Consider the following 19,524-nt stretch of genomic DNA (forward strand, 5'->3'; position numbering starts at 1 on the left):
TCCACACACAAGTACACACAAAACATGGGAAGGTAACAGTGACGGAGTAGTTGGTGTAGGCATACACCTAGATGAGAAATGGGTGGATAAGATCATAGAGGTAGTTAGAGTATGCGATAGAGTACTTATGCTCAGGCTAGTCTTGCAGAATAGCATAGCTACAATTATATCTGCCTACACCCAACAAGCGGGCCTACCAAATAAACAGAAGGACCATCATCATCATCATCGTTTAACGTCCGCTTTCCATGCTGGCATGGGCTGGACGATTTGACTGAGGACTAGCGAACCCGATGGCTGCACCAGGCTCCAATCTGATCTGGCAAACTTTTTACAGCTGGATGCCCTTCCTAACGCCAACCCCTCTGAGAGTGTAGTGGGTGCTTTTATCTGCCACCGGCATGAAGGCCAGTCAGGCGGTACTGGCAACGGCCACACCCAAGTAGTGGTTTTTACGTGCCACCTGCACAGAAGCCAGTCCAGCAGCACTGGCAACGACCTCACTTGAATGTTTTTTCACGTGCCACCAGCACAAGTGCCAGTAAGGTGGTGCTGGTAATGATCACGGTCAAATGGTGCTTTTTATGTGCCACAGGCACGGAAGCCAGTCAGCTGCTCTGGCAATGATCTCGTTTGGATGGTGCTCTTAGCACTCCACTGGCATGGGTGCCAGTCATCGAATTTGTGAATTTGATTCGATTTCGATTTCACTTTCTTCAACAGGTCTTCGCAAGCAGAGTTTAGTGTCCAATGAAGGAAAGGTACGCACAATTGGGCTGGTTTTTTATGATATTCTTCTGCAGGCTACCTCCAAGATGAGGGACAATGATCTTATCTTCGTGACTGGGGATTTCAATGGGCATGTCAGACGGCAGCCCAGCATCTATCATCGCGTTCATGGGGGTCTTGGAATTGGTCCCCGAAGTGAAGAGAGAACAAGGCGACTGGAGTTCTGTGATGCAAATAACCTTTTGCTCTCCAACACCAACTTCAGGAAGCCAACCAGCCACCTGATAACCTATTACTCAGGTGACTCTGCTAGCCAGATAGATTTCATTCTCACCAGACTGTGGGATGCATGACTGCTCTTAAATGCAAAGACTCTCCCTGGTGAAGAATGTAACTCCAGCATAGACTAGTCATTAGCAACTTTAGACTCCAGGCCAGAATGATGCCAAGAAGCAGCCAATCTGGAAGCATCTTAATTAGGGACATCCTAATTGAAGAAGACCTGGGATGAGGCGGTGAAGCATGACCTTCAAACTTTAGGCCTCACTGAGGAAATGACCAGTGACTAGGACCTTTGGAAATATGCAGTAGGTGAGAAGACCCTGCCAGAAGTGTAGCCAGCTCACTAATCCGTATCTTTACTTCATTGGACACTAAAAACCCTGCTTTCGAAGACCTGTTGAGGCAAGTGAATTTCGAATTTGAAATTTGAAATCTGAAATCGAAATCGAACCGAATCTAATGACTGGCACCCATGCCAACCTCTCCTTCATTGGACACTAAACTCTGCTTGCGAAGACCTGTTGGGGCAAGTGAAATCGAAATTGAACCATACTCGTACCGGTGGCACGTAAAAGCACCCACTACACCCTCGGAGTGGTTGGCGTTAGGAAGGGCATCCAGCTGTAGAAACTCTGCCAGATCAGATTGGAGCCTGGTGCAGCCTTCTGGCTTGCCAGTCTTCAGTCAAATCGTCCAACCCATGCTAGCATGGAAAGCGGACGTTAAACGATGATGATGATGATGATGATGATGAGAGAGAGGAGCAGCTACAAACTTGAGACTTAGAGGGCAACTGGGAATTTATGCGAGACAGCTTGCTGAGTGCCACAGACCAAATCTGTGGCTCATACAAAGTCCCTTCCAGACTCAGGCTAATGTGGTGTTTGAACAATACCACAGACAGTGCCATTAGAGCAAAGAAACAGGCCTGGAAGAGTGAGGGTGGTAGGGAACTGTATCAGATAATCAGAAGGGAAACTAGGAGACAAGTATATCTAGCCTAGGGAGAAGTAGAAAAGAAGAAGTTTGCCAATGTTCAGCACTGTGAGGACCAACAAACTGAAGTATTTCGGATTGTAAAACAGTGTGTGAGAGAATATTGTGATTTCATAGGAGAGAAATGTGGCCACATAGATGATGGTACACTTACTGTTAATGAGTCTGCAAAGAAAGAGGACTGGAGATGTCATTATGAAAAACTGGAGAATGAATGGGAGGAGGAGAGTCTGCCAAATGTTGACCCAACTGAGGAACCAACTATCCGAATTGACAGTACCCTGTTAGATAAAGTAATTAAGGATATAAAGACAGAGAAAGCCGCGGGCCCATCAGGAATCTCCACTGAGGTGCTTAAAATATCTGGTGGTGTGGGTTATGGTCTAGTCACCTGTATTGCAAATCAGGTGGTTTATGAAGGAGTCATACCTAATGACTGGTGTAGCAGCACCATAGCCAACTGCTACAAAGGTAAAGGTGATGCCTTAGGTAGAAATAATTACAGTGGTATTAAATTGTTGGATCAGGTGATGAAAGTTATGGAGAGAGTCATAACCCAATTAATTAGGGAAAAAGTTAGTCTAGATGAGATGCAGTTTGGTTTTGTGCCCAGTAGAAGCACCATTGATCCTATATGTCTAGTAAGGCAACTTCAGAAGAAATACACAGCCAAAGATATACTTCTGTACTTAGCTTTTGTTGACTTATTGAAAGCCTTTGACAAGGTCTCCTGATCCCTTGTCTGGTGGTCAATGCGGAAACTTGGGATAGATGAGTGGTTGGTGAGAGCTATACAAGTTTTTTACAGAGATGCTACAAGTAAGGTGAGGGTGGGCAATGAGTATAGCGAAGAATTTAGGGTACATGTAGTGGTTCACCAAGGGTCAGTCCCCCCTCTTGTTCATCATAGTCCTCCAGGCAATAACGGAGGAATTAAAGACAGGCTGCCCCTGGGAGCTCTTCTATGCTGATGACCTTGCTCTTATAGCTGAATTAGTACTTGAGCTAGAGAAGTTTCAGGTATGGAAACAAGGTCTAGAATCAAAGTGTAAGCTTTGGAAACACAAAAGGTGCAGTAACATCAAATGAAGTTTAAGAGAGAAACTAACTTTTGGATGTGGAATGTGCACAGGCATAATAAATACTGAACATGAGTGGAAAACAGACTCCATGTACTGCCAGTGTGGCCAGCTAGATGTAGTAGATAGCTTCCAGTATCTAGGCGACCCGGTTAGTAGTGGAGGTGGTTGTTCCGAGGGCCTAGTTGTGAGAATAAGACTAGGCTGGGCAAAGTTCAGAAAGCACTTACCCCAGCTAGCAATAAAGGGCCTCTCTCTCAGAGTGAAAGGAAGATTGCTTGATACCTCTGTGCGAACAGCTATGCTGCATGGCATTAAAACATGAGCTATGACAGCCAAGGACATGCGTGAGCTTGAGAGAAATGAAGTCAGTATGCTTCGCTGGATGTGCAATGTCAGTTTGCATGTTTGACAAAGTGTAAGCATCTTGAGAGAAAAGTTAGGCATAAGAGGCATTAGATGTGGTGTGCATGAGAGACGACTGTGCTGGTATGGTCATGTGATGCATGAGGACAGCTGTGTAAAGAAGTGCCGGTCTCTGTGGAGGGACCCTTGGTGAGGTAGACTTAGGAAGATATGGGATAAGGCAGTAAAGCATGATCTTCGAACTTTGAACCTCACAGAGGCAGTGTCTAGTGATCGAGACCTTTGGCGATGTACTCTGTTTAAGAGGACTCATCAAGCCAAGTGCCCCCATTCTGGTGGTCTGGTGGCAAGTAAAAAAATTAAACTTTTGAATGTTGGGCTCCATAGAGGCAAAGTAACTGAGTACTTTTCGAATGTTGGACATGACGGAAGTAAGGTGACTTAGTTCCTTTCGAGTGTTGGGCCTCATGGGGTGAGGTGGCTGTGCTCCTTTTGAACGGGCCTCACAGAGGCAAGGTGGCTGAGTTCCTCTCAAACGGGCCTCATGGAGGCGAGCTGGCTGAGTTCCTTTTGTGTGTTGGGTCTCATGGATGCAAAGTGGCTGAGCTCTTTTTGAGTGTTCGTCCTTACTGAGGCAATGACCAAGATCTTTGGCATTATGTGGTCCTTGAGAAAACCCATCAAGCCGAGTAATTTCACAGTCGAGGCAGATACCAGTGTCAAGCAAATGCCAGTGGCACGTAAAAGCACCCATTACACTCTCTGAGTGGTTGGCGTTAGTCAGGGCAACCAGCCATAGAAAACCATGCCAAATCAGACTGGAGTCTAGTGCAGCCTTCCAGCCCAGTCAAACCGTCCAACTCATGACAACATGGACAACAGACGTTAAATGATGATGGCAATGATGATGATACAACAGTACCAATAAAAATGGGTTATTATTAAATAAATATATCAAATCATTTCCATATATATTTAGTGCTTCAGTGAAATTATGTCCGATGTGGTCTCAGCCATTTAGGATAAGAATCAAACTGACTAGATTCATTGTTACTTTGCAATTCATCAAGAACCACAGAATCCATATAGCTATTATTACTTCTCTTTATTCATTCCTAACCTATAGTGTAGTAATTATTATTCAGCCATCAACCTTTTACTATGATGCAAATCAGTTATGACAAGATACATACATGTTTACATTTTAACAAATAACAAACTAAAGTTTGACAAAAAAATATAACAAAGTCAGCATATTAAGTTGTTTGGAAAATGAATAAGTTATCAAAGCTTCAAGTATAAGCCCTTCTTTTTTTTAGGAAAGAAGAGAGAAATTAAAGTAAAACTGTATATCATTTCATTGATGGCAACAGACACAAGTAGTGAGTAGATGGTTTATATGGGTTTTAATAGAAAAAAGTAGAGATTTATTGTAGTTTGTTTTTTGCACAGGTCATGCCTGATTGAGGAGTCATACAACACACAAATAGTTTAGCAAACAATAAGGAAATGAGACAGAGATTCACCTTCCCAGTTCTACCATGTCTCCATTTGAGATCGCAGCACACATGCACACTTTGACATTCAATTACGAAATGTATGGTATGTAGCATAGCAGTCTGGAAATATTGCAATCAATGCTGGTGAGCAAACAGTTTTTCAAGCTGCCATGTCTATGTAGTGTACTAGAACATCACTTTCAGAATCTAATTTCACAAATAGAATCCGTTGGTCATCCATTCTCTCACACATGATTTCAATTTCTTCCTACACAAACTTTCCTTACCTCATAAATACAAATAGAGAGATTCATATGCTGACAACATAAGCACTCACATCTACCAAGATTTTTTAAGATAGTGCAGCATAACTATTTCAATCCTTCTTGAAGTTCTAAGGGACCTGGCCCCACAATGGTCTCATGAGAAATACTCTGTCCCTTTCTCATTCAGGAAGTCATTCTTAGATAGAGTGAAGTACATGAAGTGGAAAATTTTAAGCAGGATCAAGCGGTCAACATTGGAAAGCTGTAAGTCATTGAGTTGAGTCACTAAGACATGTAAAGTTGAGACAAGTGTAAATATAATTGGTCAACATGCCGGTGGAGATTACAGATGTCTCCAATACCACACTTCATCCTGCAGCCAAATTCTTTATGAACAATGATTGTGTAGTGACGGCTAATACCAGTCGCCATTTTGGGAAGTTCGTCCACGCATGCGCAGGGACATGTCTTCCGGAAGGCATGCAGGAAGTCCCTCATGCGCATGCTTGGTCATCCTATATCAAAGCATTCCCGCCTTTTCTTGACCTCTTCGCACTGGAGCTTCGAAGACACAGGACCACTAAGAGCCGCTCTGTAACTCTGCCTTTGAGTCAACGCAAACTTCTTCGGAGGCTGAAGAATGACTTAATCAACTAGCGTCGACACTGTCTTCACACCAACCATAAAGGATGACCTGGCAATTCCGTTACCTGAGATGTAGGCTGAGCACTTCATAATAAATATTTGTTATGTTGTTATTCAATTTATCCAGCATGTTCATTTTTATTGAAGAGAATTGATTTGTACGGGATAGGGTTACCCAATGATGGTGGCCCTATAACCTACAATTGATTTTGCTTTTGGATGCATCCATCTACAGCCAGGATTATACATTGATTAATTTTCCACTAATTCTTTACTTTCTTTTTTCAACTCCCCTCTATATCTGATTAACTGTGCCTTTATAGGTGTTATCTCCCACTGGGATTTTAAAAAATCTATTTCTATTTTTTTCCAACTCCTTCCCTCATTTCCCAACCACCACATATGCACGTACATACACATTCACACTACTTGAATCTTATAACAATGTTGATCGGTTATTGTGAGCAATGACCAAGGACATCACATGGGATGGACGGATACATTACAGAGTCTCTGGCCATGAGTGGCGAGTCGTATTGTTGCTCAGAAGGCTCTGCAAAAAAATAGCTCTACACTATTCACAGTTCATGTCTTTATTGTGCCCAGGTATGTTAACTTATCAACAACCTTCAGCGTTTCTCCTTCGACAGTGATAGTTGGTTCCACATATGGCTTCCATGGGACAGGTTAGTGCATTAAGTCTGTCTTCTGAATACTGATTGTGAGGCCAATGTTGTCTGATGTAGTGGAAAAGCAGTTCATGCTGTGCTGTATCTGGGCCTCTGTGGTGGCGTAGAGTGTGCAGTCATTTACAAAAGAAAGGCACACACTAAATCCTCTTTTCCCTTCATCTTGGCCAGTAGTCTCCGCAGGTTGAAGTGTCAGTCATCAATCTGATCTTGACACTGATTTCATTTCATCCATGTTGTGGAAAGTATCCAACAACATGGCCAAGACCATCATGCTGAACAGGGAAGGTGTGAGTACACAGCATTGCTTGACTCCATTAATAACTGGAAATGCATCAGAAGAATCTCTATCATCCAGTTCTCGAATGAGAACGCCATCATGAAACTGACGTAACATGCTGATGAATTTGTCTGGGCAGCTCAACTTTCTCATGATCTCCCATAGTCCCTCGTAACTGATGGTGTCAAAGGCCTTGTTTAAGTCCACAAATGTTGTGTATATATCCTTGTTTTGCTTCTGATATTTCTCCAGAAGTTGGCGTGCTGTAAAAACCATATCAACTGTCTCTTGGCCATCTTTCAATCCGCATTGACTGTCTCACAGATGACCAGCTTCCGTATAATGAGTGGGGTTAAGGATCGAAGGCAAGGAGAGAAATTCCTCGATAGTTGTGACAGGAACACTTACTTACCTTTCTCTTCTAGAGAGTGACAATAGATATATACTTAACACTCTGGGAAAATAATTTCTTGTTGCCACATGGTCTGAGAGAGCTTGGCGAGCTTCTATGACAAGACTGGTACACCTAGTATATATATTTCAGCTTGGATGGAGTCAGAGGATGGTGACTTTGCCATTAGAGAGAAATTTAATTACTTCCTGGACCTCTGCTTTTGTTGGAGGTTCTGCCAGAAAAGTGTTGATGACAACTTGGGGCATATGCAGGCAATGGCTTCGGCTTTATAAAGGAAGGCCCTTTCAGGACGTTGTTGAAGCATGCTGCTCACCTATTCAGGTAGAATAATTTTGTCAGGAACAAGCAGTGTTGATGTTTTGGAGGACTGTGGCCCAAAGATGGCTTATAGGACATCGTAGAAGCACTTAGATTTGTTGCTGTCAGTGTATCTCTATATCTCATCTGCTTTGTTGCTGAGCCAGAAATCCTTTTCCCTCTGAGCTTTATGTGCACTTTGCTTTTGTGATATTCTAAGCTGATTTCTAGGAGGTCAATGTTTTGTCTTGTTGACAGACTCTGTACTCTTCATGCTTCTCACCAAGTAACTTCTGAATTTCCTCATCATTGCTGTCGGACCAGTTTTAGTGTTTATACAGGTTCTGGCTTTGATGAATGATCCAGGGCTACATAGCACATCCCCGAACGCCAACCAGTCATCTTCTATCCACTCTGTACCAACATCAAGTTGGCTCATCTTGCTGTCCAGGCTGTCTATTGCTGAGATTCTGTTGCACATTGTGCTGTTCCAATTTGCTGACACTTAGCCGCCTACTTGCCTGCTTTGCTTGTGGTCGATGCCTGGACAGGATGTGCATGTCTCCTACCCTTAAAATTATTTTTGCTGAGGTGAACGAAGACCAGAATTTCTTATATACTGGATTTCATGTTTTAATTACTGCTTACCCTCAGCATCTTTGGAAGGAGAAGATACTGGAATCTATTAATTTATTAAGTAACAATAAAACTAGACAGCCTAAAATCATAAGTTTGATGTAACCTTTTGAGACCTATTCATAATTAAAATAATATAAGAAAATGCAATAAAGTGAATATTACAATTTAGGTATGCTGTAGTGGCTATCATTCATCACCCATGATGAAGTCAGTTTAGTTTCAACACAAAACCTTAGATCAAATCTCTTGCCTGAAATGTAGTAATCTCTTTCTCTCTCTCTCTCTCTCTCTCTCTCGCTATATATGTGTGTGTGTGTGTGTGTGTGTGTGTGTGTGTGTGTGATTTCTCACTGAGTTCACAAACTAGCTTCAGCTTCTGTTTAATTTGCATAAATCTGTTCCTTATATAATAAAGAAATCAATATCACAAAATCTAAATTTTTTCACCTGTCAAAAAGTTTATTATTGTTAGAATTACACCGGTCAACAAAATATTTGTCCCAAGAGAAAGAATACCTACATCTAATATATTTTTTTTATGCAGAATTCAAAAATAATGTCAAATTAAATGTATCATTCAGTTTCTCTGTTGCACGATATTCTGCTCAGTTCCTGTTATGTGAGCTAAATTTCTGTTAAGCTGCTGAAATATGAAGCTAGCAGTTTCAGAAATACTCCTAATTTAAATGTGTATGAATAGAATTAAGCTAATGAAATCCTAAATCTAGCTATCTGAGTTAATGAGTCACCGAAGCTTGGCAACACCGAGTCGATGAGTTACTGATGCTTTGTCAGTACTGTGCTTGAAGTGTAGGCGTGCAGTTATGTACTAAGTTCACATATTCCATTCAACTTCATATTTCCAAGAAACTGTATAAACATCACAAACAACTTTTGTTATATTTGTGATGATTTAACATTCAAGTCATAAAGATAGCATTTCACACCACTGATTAAAAAGCACTATGAACATTATTTCGACTGCAAAGTGGATGATCAGGATAAAAGCTGGGCCTCTTCATGTGTTTTATGTAACCTCTGTCAGGCTTTTCACTGTATAGGTCAAAAGTTTACGCCATATGCCTTTTGCCACCCCTATGATTTGGAGAGAGTCCAAAGATCACATTTCAGATTGCTACTTCTGCATGACGAATATACAAGGTGTAACATCAAAATCCAAGCATACTATAAAATATCCTCATTTACAATCTGCTATGAGACAAGTACTTCACAGTCAACACTTACCTGCACCTGATCCTCCAAAACTAAGGACACTTAGTGATGATGATTCAAGTGATGAAGATATGGAAAAGAAACAGAAGACTTTGAGCCTAACCATTCTTCAAGTGAACCACATTTGTTGAATCAGGGAGATCTGAATGATTTTGTGTGGGATTTAAATTCGCCGAAAAACGCCTTGGTTTCAGGTAAAATGCTGAAATCTTCTCAAGAGACTATAGTTACTTTTTAATGTACTCAATATTGTAATTTTGCAAATTTTTTCTCACTTCAGGATGGTATGGTGTTTTGTAATGATGTATATTGTTAGGGAGGAACTTAACCACAAATATAGCACGAATGAGTGGCATTTGCCTCCACAAAGTAAGCTTGAAAGCAGTTTTACTCCACAATGGAAATAAGTTTCCTCCTGTTCCTCTGCCGATGCAGCTAGCATGAAAGAAACATATAAGAGTATGAAACTTCGGTTGCAAAAAATTAAGTATGAAGAACATAAGTGGAATATTTGTGGTGACCTAAAGGTTGTGGCACTTTTATTTGGAATGCAGTTGGGTTACATCAAGTTTTGTCACTTTCTTTGTGAGTGGGACAGTCAAGATATGAAAAATCATTATGAAAAAAGAATGTGCGGCCAAAATGATCTCTAACTCCTGGACAGTAGAATGTCATTAATCTTCCCCTTGTTGATTCTGAGAAACTTTATCTGTCTTCTTTGCATATTAAGCCAGGGTTGATGAAGAATTTTATCAAAGTTATGGATAGAACTGGTAAGGAATCCACGTATTTTGAAAACTAAATTTCCAAGAGTAAGTGATGGAAAAAATCAAGGAAAGTTATTTTTGTTGAGCCACAGACTAGGGAGCTGTTGAGAAACCAAAAATTTGATGAAGAGCTTAATGATGTTGAAAAAGCTGCATGACTGTCATTTAAGAGAGTTTTGGGGGAATCACAGAGCAGAGAACTATTCTGATATTGTGAAAGAGCTAGTGACATCGTACAAGGTCTTGAGATGCAATATGAGCCTAAAAAGCCACATCTTGAACTCTCACTTGGAATTTTTTCCTGCAAACCTTGGGCTATCAGTGATGAGCATGGTGAGATGCTTCACCAGGACATTCTGAACACGGAAACCCGGTTCCAAGGAAAGTGAAGCTCTTCTATGTTTGCTGATTATTGTTGGTCACTAAAAAAGGATGTTCCAGAAGCTAAATACAGTCAAAAATCATACACTTCTACTTTTTAAAGATGTTTTCTTGTAATATCAGCCTGATTTTTGAATTCATGAAATACAATTTTTCAACAATTTACATATACTATCACGGAAAAACTATGGCTTATAGAAAAAGTTTGAAAACACACTTGAATTCTATGGATAAAATGTTATTAATTTCATCTACTTTTGTTTGGGGGACCAAATTTTTCATTAATTCTGTTGACCAATTATAATTGTCATCCTTATTTCTGCATTAATATGGCACATTTATTGTATAATTTAATTACTTTGTTACGTAAAAACCATAGCTGAGAGAATGATTCTAAAACATTCGAAATCTGCATTAAAAGTACTATAAACTTCATTTTCTTTAGTTCGTGGGACAGTAAAAAATTTGAATTTTGTTGATCAGTGTTGTTAATGCAATAACTGCCTTAAGAGACATGAGCATAGAGAAATAATGGATTGTTATACCAAATATATATATTTTGTGCCTTCTGTTGATTTCCGTCCTTCTACTATTCATAAATAATACCAATGTTCTAATGGAGTAAGATTTGGAAGTGTAGCAATTTAGTATACATATCCAGCTTAGTATGAGAAAAAAATTTACAAGAAAATCAACAATCAACTTTTATTAACAATTATCTCCCTTGCTCATTGCTTTGAAATTATAGACATTTCCAGGAGAGGTTTTTGCCTAGTAATAACTGAGATAATCTCAACTGATCAGAAATCTCTAATTACTGGGATAATCTCAGCTGATCCCCTATACACCATAACTGGAACCCTGCTATAAATATATGTATATTAATACTTATATATTAACAAATACTTATATATTAACAGATTTAGGGATATATTTCTTGCATTACCTCTCTTCATCCGAGTTGTCCATTTCGTCTTCCTGAAATTAAAACATGATATTGAACGTTAGAAGGAAAGACAAAAATCCAACTTCTTACAACAAATTATAGAGAAGACATGACTGAATATAAATAATACAACATGTGAGAGTAGTGACAATTATCTGATGGAGATTATGTAATCCATATTATCACAGTTACACATGATTTCTTTTTTTCTTATTTATAGTTTTAGCATGGTACACTGGCTTTGACATAGGATTTGAATGGATGAAATCTTCTAACTAGAAACCGTGTCAAATGATGATATGAGAATTTTTATTTAATCAGTTTAAACATTTGTGTAAAATTCAAAGTCATATGAGACTTAGAAATGTATACAATACCCCACTACTAGCTTTAAAAATTACTAAAAAGAAGACACCAAAGAGTGTAAATAGAGAACAATTAAAAAGTCAGGTTATTGAATAGTCATGTAATTTTCATGTATTTGACGATTTTTTATTTGATGGACCTTCATAGAAAATTGCACCTACAGCCCTGATTAACATTTTAAAATCAATATTCCAAACAACCTCTCTCTCAGACTGCTAATAACTGCAACTGGAACAAATCATTCCATAAGGCATCTGAATAATTCCCAGAAGAACACAATCATAATTCCATATAAGATATTCCTGATAGAATATAGCTGAAACAAATATTGAGCAGTCAAAGTCCTTGTATGTTAACTTTGCACTGTATCTGATTCATTTCATACATTGACAGGTCTGGTTGATATATTAGAGATAAACATAGATATACATTTCACTTTAATTTACATAAAATTTAGATCCTGATACATATGAGTAATTTAGTCATATTCCAATGAAAAGCACAAAGACACATTCACTAAACCTATCAAGAAAATATTCCACCCACACAATAAACAAATTAGAGAATGTATCTGAAAGACTGATGGCTACTAAAGCAACATGGCCTCACCATCTCTGAGGACCTCTCTTAACAAACAGACATATATCTTGCATAGAAGGAATAATACTGAATAAACTGGTATTCTTCTTCTTCAGAACCAAACAATATTTCATCCCCATCAACTCTACAGATCCTCTATAAAGCACAGATGAAACCTTCAAATATATAGTTCTCACATACTTGAGATAGTACTGTTGCTACACAAAGTGACATCCTGGAACATATGAAAAGAAAAGTCCCATGACTGATTAATTAGAAGGCATTTGCTTAATGTCTAATCCAGAGTCATGCAGACTCTTCTCTCTCTCTGTGCATTTTTGCCATTATTGCTGTGGCTTTATAATAACCATTACAAAGCATAATAACACAGAAAATAATAATCACCGAATTTCTACGATGTGGTGGAGGGCTACACTAAAGGAGTTATGAAAAGTGTCATACTCTAGCATACCCATGTCGTCAAAAATGCAGGTAATTTTATTAATGATACAAAATGGCACATCAACACAGTAGGAGAAAACATTGATAAATATCAACTATCTAATAAATGTATGTACACACACACAATTGAAGCATTTGAAGAATAATATACGGTTGTAAAATTTGGTTGAAAATAACTTCCACATGATACGTGTATATGTGTGTGTGCGCATAGGTATGTTATAAGGTATTTCTCCAAATGTTTACTGTTTTCCTTACGGGTTTTGAAAAATTGGTTAATTTCAGCGGTTAGCATATAAATTCTGTTATAATAGCTTTATTCCAAATAGAAAATCCTTAAACCGTATATGTTTCCTGGAGTATTAATATAAACAACAACAACAATAATAATAGTGATGATGATGATGATGATGATGATGACAATATTCTGCCCAATACCAAAGATCTGCTTGTCAGTTGTTTGGCCATAACCAGTTGAGTATGTCCCTTAGTGGCTGACGTTATGTGCATCTCTAATCACAACCTGAAGTAGTGTGATTAGTGTGCATCATAACCATGTGTTGAGAGGAATTCTTTGGGGTTTGAATAATTCACCTCTGGAAACATGGGTGTTTCATTCAATATCCTTAAACAACCTTTCGAGCGGGAATGGCTACTCAACCTGAAGAAAATTCTAACCTGCAAGGTCATGCACTGTTAATCTTGGTTAGATCACTATATTGGGCACATGTGATTGTAATGCATGTGCTTGGTGTACCCTTATCAGATGGGTAGTCATGGTGGGTATACTGGGCTTCGTATATTTTACTCCAGTGTCACTTTGATCGCATGCATTGCTCTCTCACTCAATAATAATAATAATAATAATAATAATGAGTATGATGAAGTAGCGTTTCATGAATTTTAATTTTGATTGAAATACAGCTTAATATTGACCTACATATATTTCCATTACATCGGTTAGTAGGCGTTGTAATTGAAACTTTACTGGTGCATTTTCTTGCACCAGTAACTTTACTGTTCCTTGAGGGTTTTCATTGTAATATCCTTTCAGATCCAACTGCTTTGAGTTTTATGTAAATTTTAGTATTACGTTAAATAAAGAAGTACTGAACTTTAATTCAGACGCGAACTTTATTTTGAATTCCAAGAATTGATTGGATAATTACTTGTTTGTTTCTTTGAGTTATTTCAAAATATTTCGTTTGATTTATTATATTATGGTTGTTTAATTATTTAGAACTTGTCTAAAAGTTAATTTCTTTTTGTATCTAAACAACTTAAATCTCGCTCGTCTAGAAATTTTATATTGTATTTTTTGCTAAAATTTTTCTATGCATAGATCATATTTAGTGGAGGAGCAATGGCCCAGTGGTTAGGGCAGCGGACTCGCGGTCATAGGATCGCGGTTTCGATTCCCAGACCGGGCGTTGTGAGTGTTTATTGAGCGAAAACACCTAAAGCTCCACGAGGGGATGGTGGCGAACCCTGCTGTACTCTTTCACCACAACTTTCTCTCACTCTTACTTCTTGTTTCTGTTGTGCCTGTAATTCAAAAAGGTCAGCCTTGTCACGCTGAATATCCCCGAGTGTGTCTGTTCCGTTGTTCGGATCAACTGGAACCGTTGACGTCGTAAGCGACGGAGTGCGAACAACACTCCCTAGTCTATAAGGGTTAACGGTACTAATTAATTCCCCGTTGATAGTATAGTCCTTGTTTCTGTCTTTAATAGACCAGGTTATCTTATTTAGATTAGTTTGGAAGTTTTTATTTCTATCTTTAAACGAATTTAAGTGTCTAGCCAGTACCGCTTTGTTTCTGTTTTGTCAATAATAAATGTAAATAGAATATGCGGTATATCGATGTAAAGTTACATCGAAGAGAATTGAATACTTTTACATCAGTGCAACTTCACTGTGCTTCTTCTAGTTAATGCATTGCCACTGCTAATGCCTTTGCTCTCAGTATTGTTGTCAATGTTAGTGGATGAGACGCTGCACTTGTCACTGTTGGTGCCGGTGTTTCTACCGTTTAATGGGTTACTGCTGCTGCTGCCGCCTCCACCATTGCCATTGTTGTCGACGATGTTGTTAGATGAGCTGCTGTTACTCTGATTGTTAGGGCTAGATACCACCACATCCTCATAAACAGGTCTCTCAGCCTCAAATATTCCCCACCGCCACTGAGCAATCATTGTGTTGCCTGCAAGAGCAACCGGCCTTTGCTCGCGTTTCATGGGTGCTTGCAACTATTCTTTTCATTTTGAGTTCATAACTAAAGGGGATCTCTCTTAAACTCAAGACACAATATGCTACCTGCTGCTGGTGTGAGATTCCTCGTTCGTTGATTGGGCGTGTAAAAGTACCTGCTGACTGGAGCCAGTGTGAAGTTAGAGACCTACTGTTCAATCTTTAGATCAATAAGTTTTGCCAACTGGACCGGTCTAAGGGAGATAACTCGTACCGTTTATGGCTCAGTATATATTAAACATTTGTACACAAATTAACTGACGAACGGTTTAAATCATTTTTACAGCCTAATCGACGAACGGCTAATCCCATAGACGTCTTCATGATGCCAGAAAAATGGTGCAGTTTAATAATGGTTCGACTTGGGTCAAACAATCTAATTCCAGGTGTTCCTTCAGTGTGGCGATGGAGCCTACGACAGTACCGACATTTGTGACCGCATTGGGTTATATATCCTGGACACCTAAGGGAAAAAATTTCTTTCAGTCCTATTTGGCCTCTACAGATATGACGTCCCGACCATCTCTAGCAGAGCCAACGGGCACATCCTTGATAGATTTCGAAAGGACATGACTAGCGTCCTAGGCTCCATGGAAGGGATTGCTTTTACACACACACATATATACATACATACTTATATATATATATATAGACTTTATTAAAAAGTAACATCACAAAAACTGTTACTCAAAGTTTCACGGTCCCATTCGTCGGATACATATTTGAAAAAATGAGTAAAGATGGCTTTTGGGAAAGCAATTTTTATTTTAATGATAGTGTTTACAGTTACTCTAACGAGTTTCGAGCTTTTCGATAGCCGTTTTCAAACTGAAATTCTGTGGTTTAGAAGGTTGCTTACATAGCAAAAGACTTTTTCTCACAAGTATACAAATAAAACATATAAATAGAAAATAGAAAATAAAAGATAGAAAAAAATATATATAAAATTTAATATAAAAAAATTAAAAGAATACAAAAAGTAAATACAACAGCATGTGTGAGAGAAGAAGAAAGAAAAGAAGGAGAAAAAGAGAAGGAAAATGGAAAGAAAAAGAAGGAAAAGGGGAATATGAAGAAGAGCAAGAGGAAGAAAGGAGGAAGGTAAAGAGTTAGAGGAAGAAGACAAAAAGTAGTTGAAAATGGTAGAGAGAAGATATATACATACATATATACATGCATGCTTATAAACATATTTTCAAAGAAGCTGACAAAAATGGAATAATAGTTATCATGGACAAGAACCATTACAAAGATATGGTTATTGGACAACTCAATGACCAGCACTTCTAAAAAAGCTAACCAAAAATGATGATGAAAATACCATGTGCAAGATACATAGACTGGTCTCAAAACATCGTGATAATCTAACTGAGAATGAGATTAATTATTAACCAGCTTCCAAGTCAAACCAATAACTTCTATGGATTACCTAAAATCTGAAAATCAAAAGAAATCCAAGACAACATAAAAGGAAACAATTCAACGTATGTCAAAACCCAGAAATCTGAAACATAATCCTTAAAGGTCCAGCACACAAAGCTTAAGCATCTTGACAGATAAAGTTCTAAAACTTTTATGTAAAATGATACCAAGCTATGCCTGGGACAACATGGATTTTTAACTACATACCTAAAAGTGTCCACCAGGAAACAATTCTAGTTAGTGTCAATGTAACTAGTCTATACACCAATATGCCACTCGACATAGGAATTGAAGCTATAAATTTCTGGTTAACAAAATACCTAAACCATATCTTGGAAAGATTCTCAAAAGCTTTCAATTTCGAAGGATTAAAATTAATACTGGAAAATAATCACCTCTTCGATAAAAACTTCTACTTACAAATAAAAGGAACGGTGATGCACCAAAAGTAGCCCCTACATATGCAACACTCGTTATGGGCTTCTTAAAAGTCAAACTTTATTCCTAACTAACGGAAACATTTAACGAATAATTATCCATTTATATAAAACACGATTGGAAACGATATTTAGATGAATGCTTTATATTCTGGACTAAATACCAAGAAACCTTAGGAATCTTTAACACTTCTAAACAACTTTTAAACAACTTATACACTTCAATAACTCACGTTTAAACAAATTTAATAAATTTAAAAGTGTAACTCACTTTTAAAAATCTTACACACTTCAATAAAATTCACCATGGAACAAAACATAAAGGAATGACCATTTTTAGACATACTTCTAATTAAAGAAAATAACACTATAAAAACAGATCTCTTCTACAAACCTTCAGGTACACACCAATATTTGAACTTTCATTCCTCTCATCCATCATATACCAAAAGAAACATACCCTTCAACATAGCAAAACGAATTTGCACGATAATAATAGATGCAGAATTAAGGGACACAAGATTACAGGAATTTAAAATATTTCTAAAGGAACAAAAATATCCCATTAGTTTAATTGACAAAGCAATCAGCAAAGCATAAAACATCTCACCCACAACCCTCTGAGGAAAACAAACACACAAAAATAAAAATAATAATGAACCCATAAGCATTCCTTTTGTCATCACTCACAACCCATGAAATCACGACATTATCAATACTGCAAAACGATACCTCCCAATTCTTCCATGTTCCTCAAGAATGAAACAATTAATAACAGACTCAAAAATAATTTATGGCAGATGGCAACCAACATAAAAAACTCTTAACCCAAGCAAAATTTACAACCACAGAAGCAGCAAAGAGAGTTTAAAAATGTGATGACCCTTGTTGTGGAACATGTGACTACATTCAAGAGGGAGTATAAATTACTTTTAAACACAATGACACTTTTAAAATAAATACAAGTATGAGTTGCAAATCCATACCAGCTGTGAGGGATTAATAGAATGGCCTCAAATCAAAAGATCATCTTTTCACATGAACTCAACATTTTTGACCACATCTAAAATATTTCTTTATTCCTTATAGACTAATCTCCTCTCTTTACCATGTTCAACAACTTTTTGTCTTCTTTACTTTCTCTTATTCATGTCCCCCTTTTCCCTTCTTCTCCACCTTTTCTTGTTCTTCTTATTTTTTATTTTTTCTCCTTTTCTTTTTTCTTCTTTTCTCACACATGCTGCTGTATTTACTTTTTGTATTCTTTTATTATTTTTTATATTGAATTTTATATTCTTTTTCTATCTTTTATTTTGTATTTTCTTTTTATATTTTTTATTTGTAAACTTGTGAGAAAAAAATCTTTTGCTATGTAAGTAACCTTCCAAACCGCAGAATTTCAGTTTGGAAAAAATCGAAGCTCATTAGAATAATTGTAAACATCATTAAAATAGAAACTATCCCCTCAAATGCCAGTTCTATTCATTTTTTTAAAAAATACATTATACTATACCAAGAACTTTTTATTATTCTACTATGTATGTATGTATGTATGTATAATTAGGGAAAATTAAATATCTCGTATTTGAATTGGATTTCCGATCCTTCCAGTAGGGGCATGTTCCACAGTGTGGACGCCCGCATCTTTTAACTCTTGGATCCGTTGCTGTTGAGTATAACGTCCGATTTGTCTGTATTCTTTATAGCGATTTAGGTAATGTTTTTCTTTAGATGGACTTGTGTGTTTGTACAATGTGCTTCATGTTTGGCCCCCTTGTGAGCATTAGTAGATTTCGAATAGGGTTGTGTGTTGAAATATAGGTCAGTGTTTGTATTGTGGGTGTTTCTCTTAGTCTTTTGATATCTATTTTCTTCGTACATTTAATCACATCTTCTATTAGTGAGTGCAGACAGTGCTTCTCGACTACTGTGACTTTAAGATCACAAAGTCGAAGCTTTCAAGTATTTGCATGAGAAAATACAGCGCAAATCCTTTTTGCTAAATGAAAGGGAATACTCATTCTAATGTATTTTGGTTGGCATGAATTAAACAGAAGTTATTGCTTCGATTTATAATAGATATCGGTTTCAATTTGATTGTTGCCTTTTTATATCAACATATCACGGAATGACGCTTACACTTGGCTGTACTCCGTTGCAATTTGAATATTTGGATTCATACTGTGGTATGACGTCAGTGACTGGGGAGCTGACCGGAAGGGCGAGTTGACCGGAAGAGGAAGGGCAGAGGGAGCCTCGATCAGGATTCGTGCCTTTTTCGAACGGAGTCGTGTTCAGGAGAGGACGTGCTAAGTGACGGTCTAGGTTTGGGGGAAGCAGCTGCTATTCCTAGTGTTCTTCGGGTCGGGGCAAGCTTCGAGGATCGGATACCGCAAGACAGACCCGCAGTCGACGAAAGGAAAACCGAGGTAAGGCGATTACATCTACTCGCACGCATACACCACAAGCTATTTCGGCCCCACGTGTATAAATTCGCCT

General features: G+C 38.0%; 1 protein-coding gene across 3 annotated transcripts in view; it reads right to left on the reverse strand.

The window, feature by feature from the left end:
• Nucleotides 1-19,524, reverse strand: part of LOC106881443 (transient receptor potential cation channel subfamily M member 2-like) — a 405,111-nt gene that overhangs the window by 334,632 nt on the left and 50,955 nt on the right. For all 3 annotated transcript variants that reach the window (XM_052974060.1, XM_052974058.1, XM_052974059.1), the window contains exon 5: nt 11,510-11,541. In XM_052974060.1, the coding sequence (XP_052830020.1) occupies nt 11,510-11,541 (32 nt within the window). The remainder of the gene's footprint in view (nt 1-11,509; nt 11,542-19,524) is intronic.

Source organism: Octopus bimaculoides, chromosome 17 (genome assembly GCF_001194135.2).
Source record: "Octopus bimaculoides isolate UCB-OBI-ISO-001 chromosome 17, ASM119413v2, whole genome shotgun sequence".
In the NCBI taxonomy this organism is placed as follows: domain Eukaryota; kingdom Metazoa; phylum Mollusca; class Cephalopoda; order Octopoda; family Octopodidae; genus Octopus; species Octopus bimaculoides.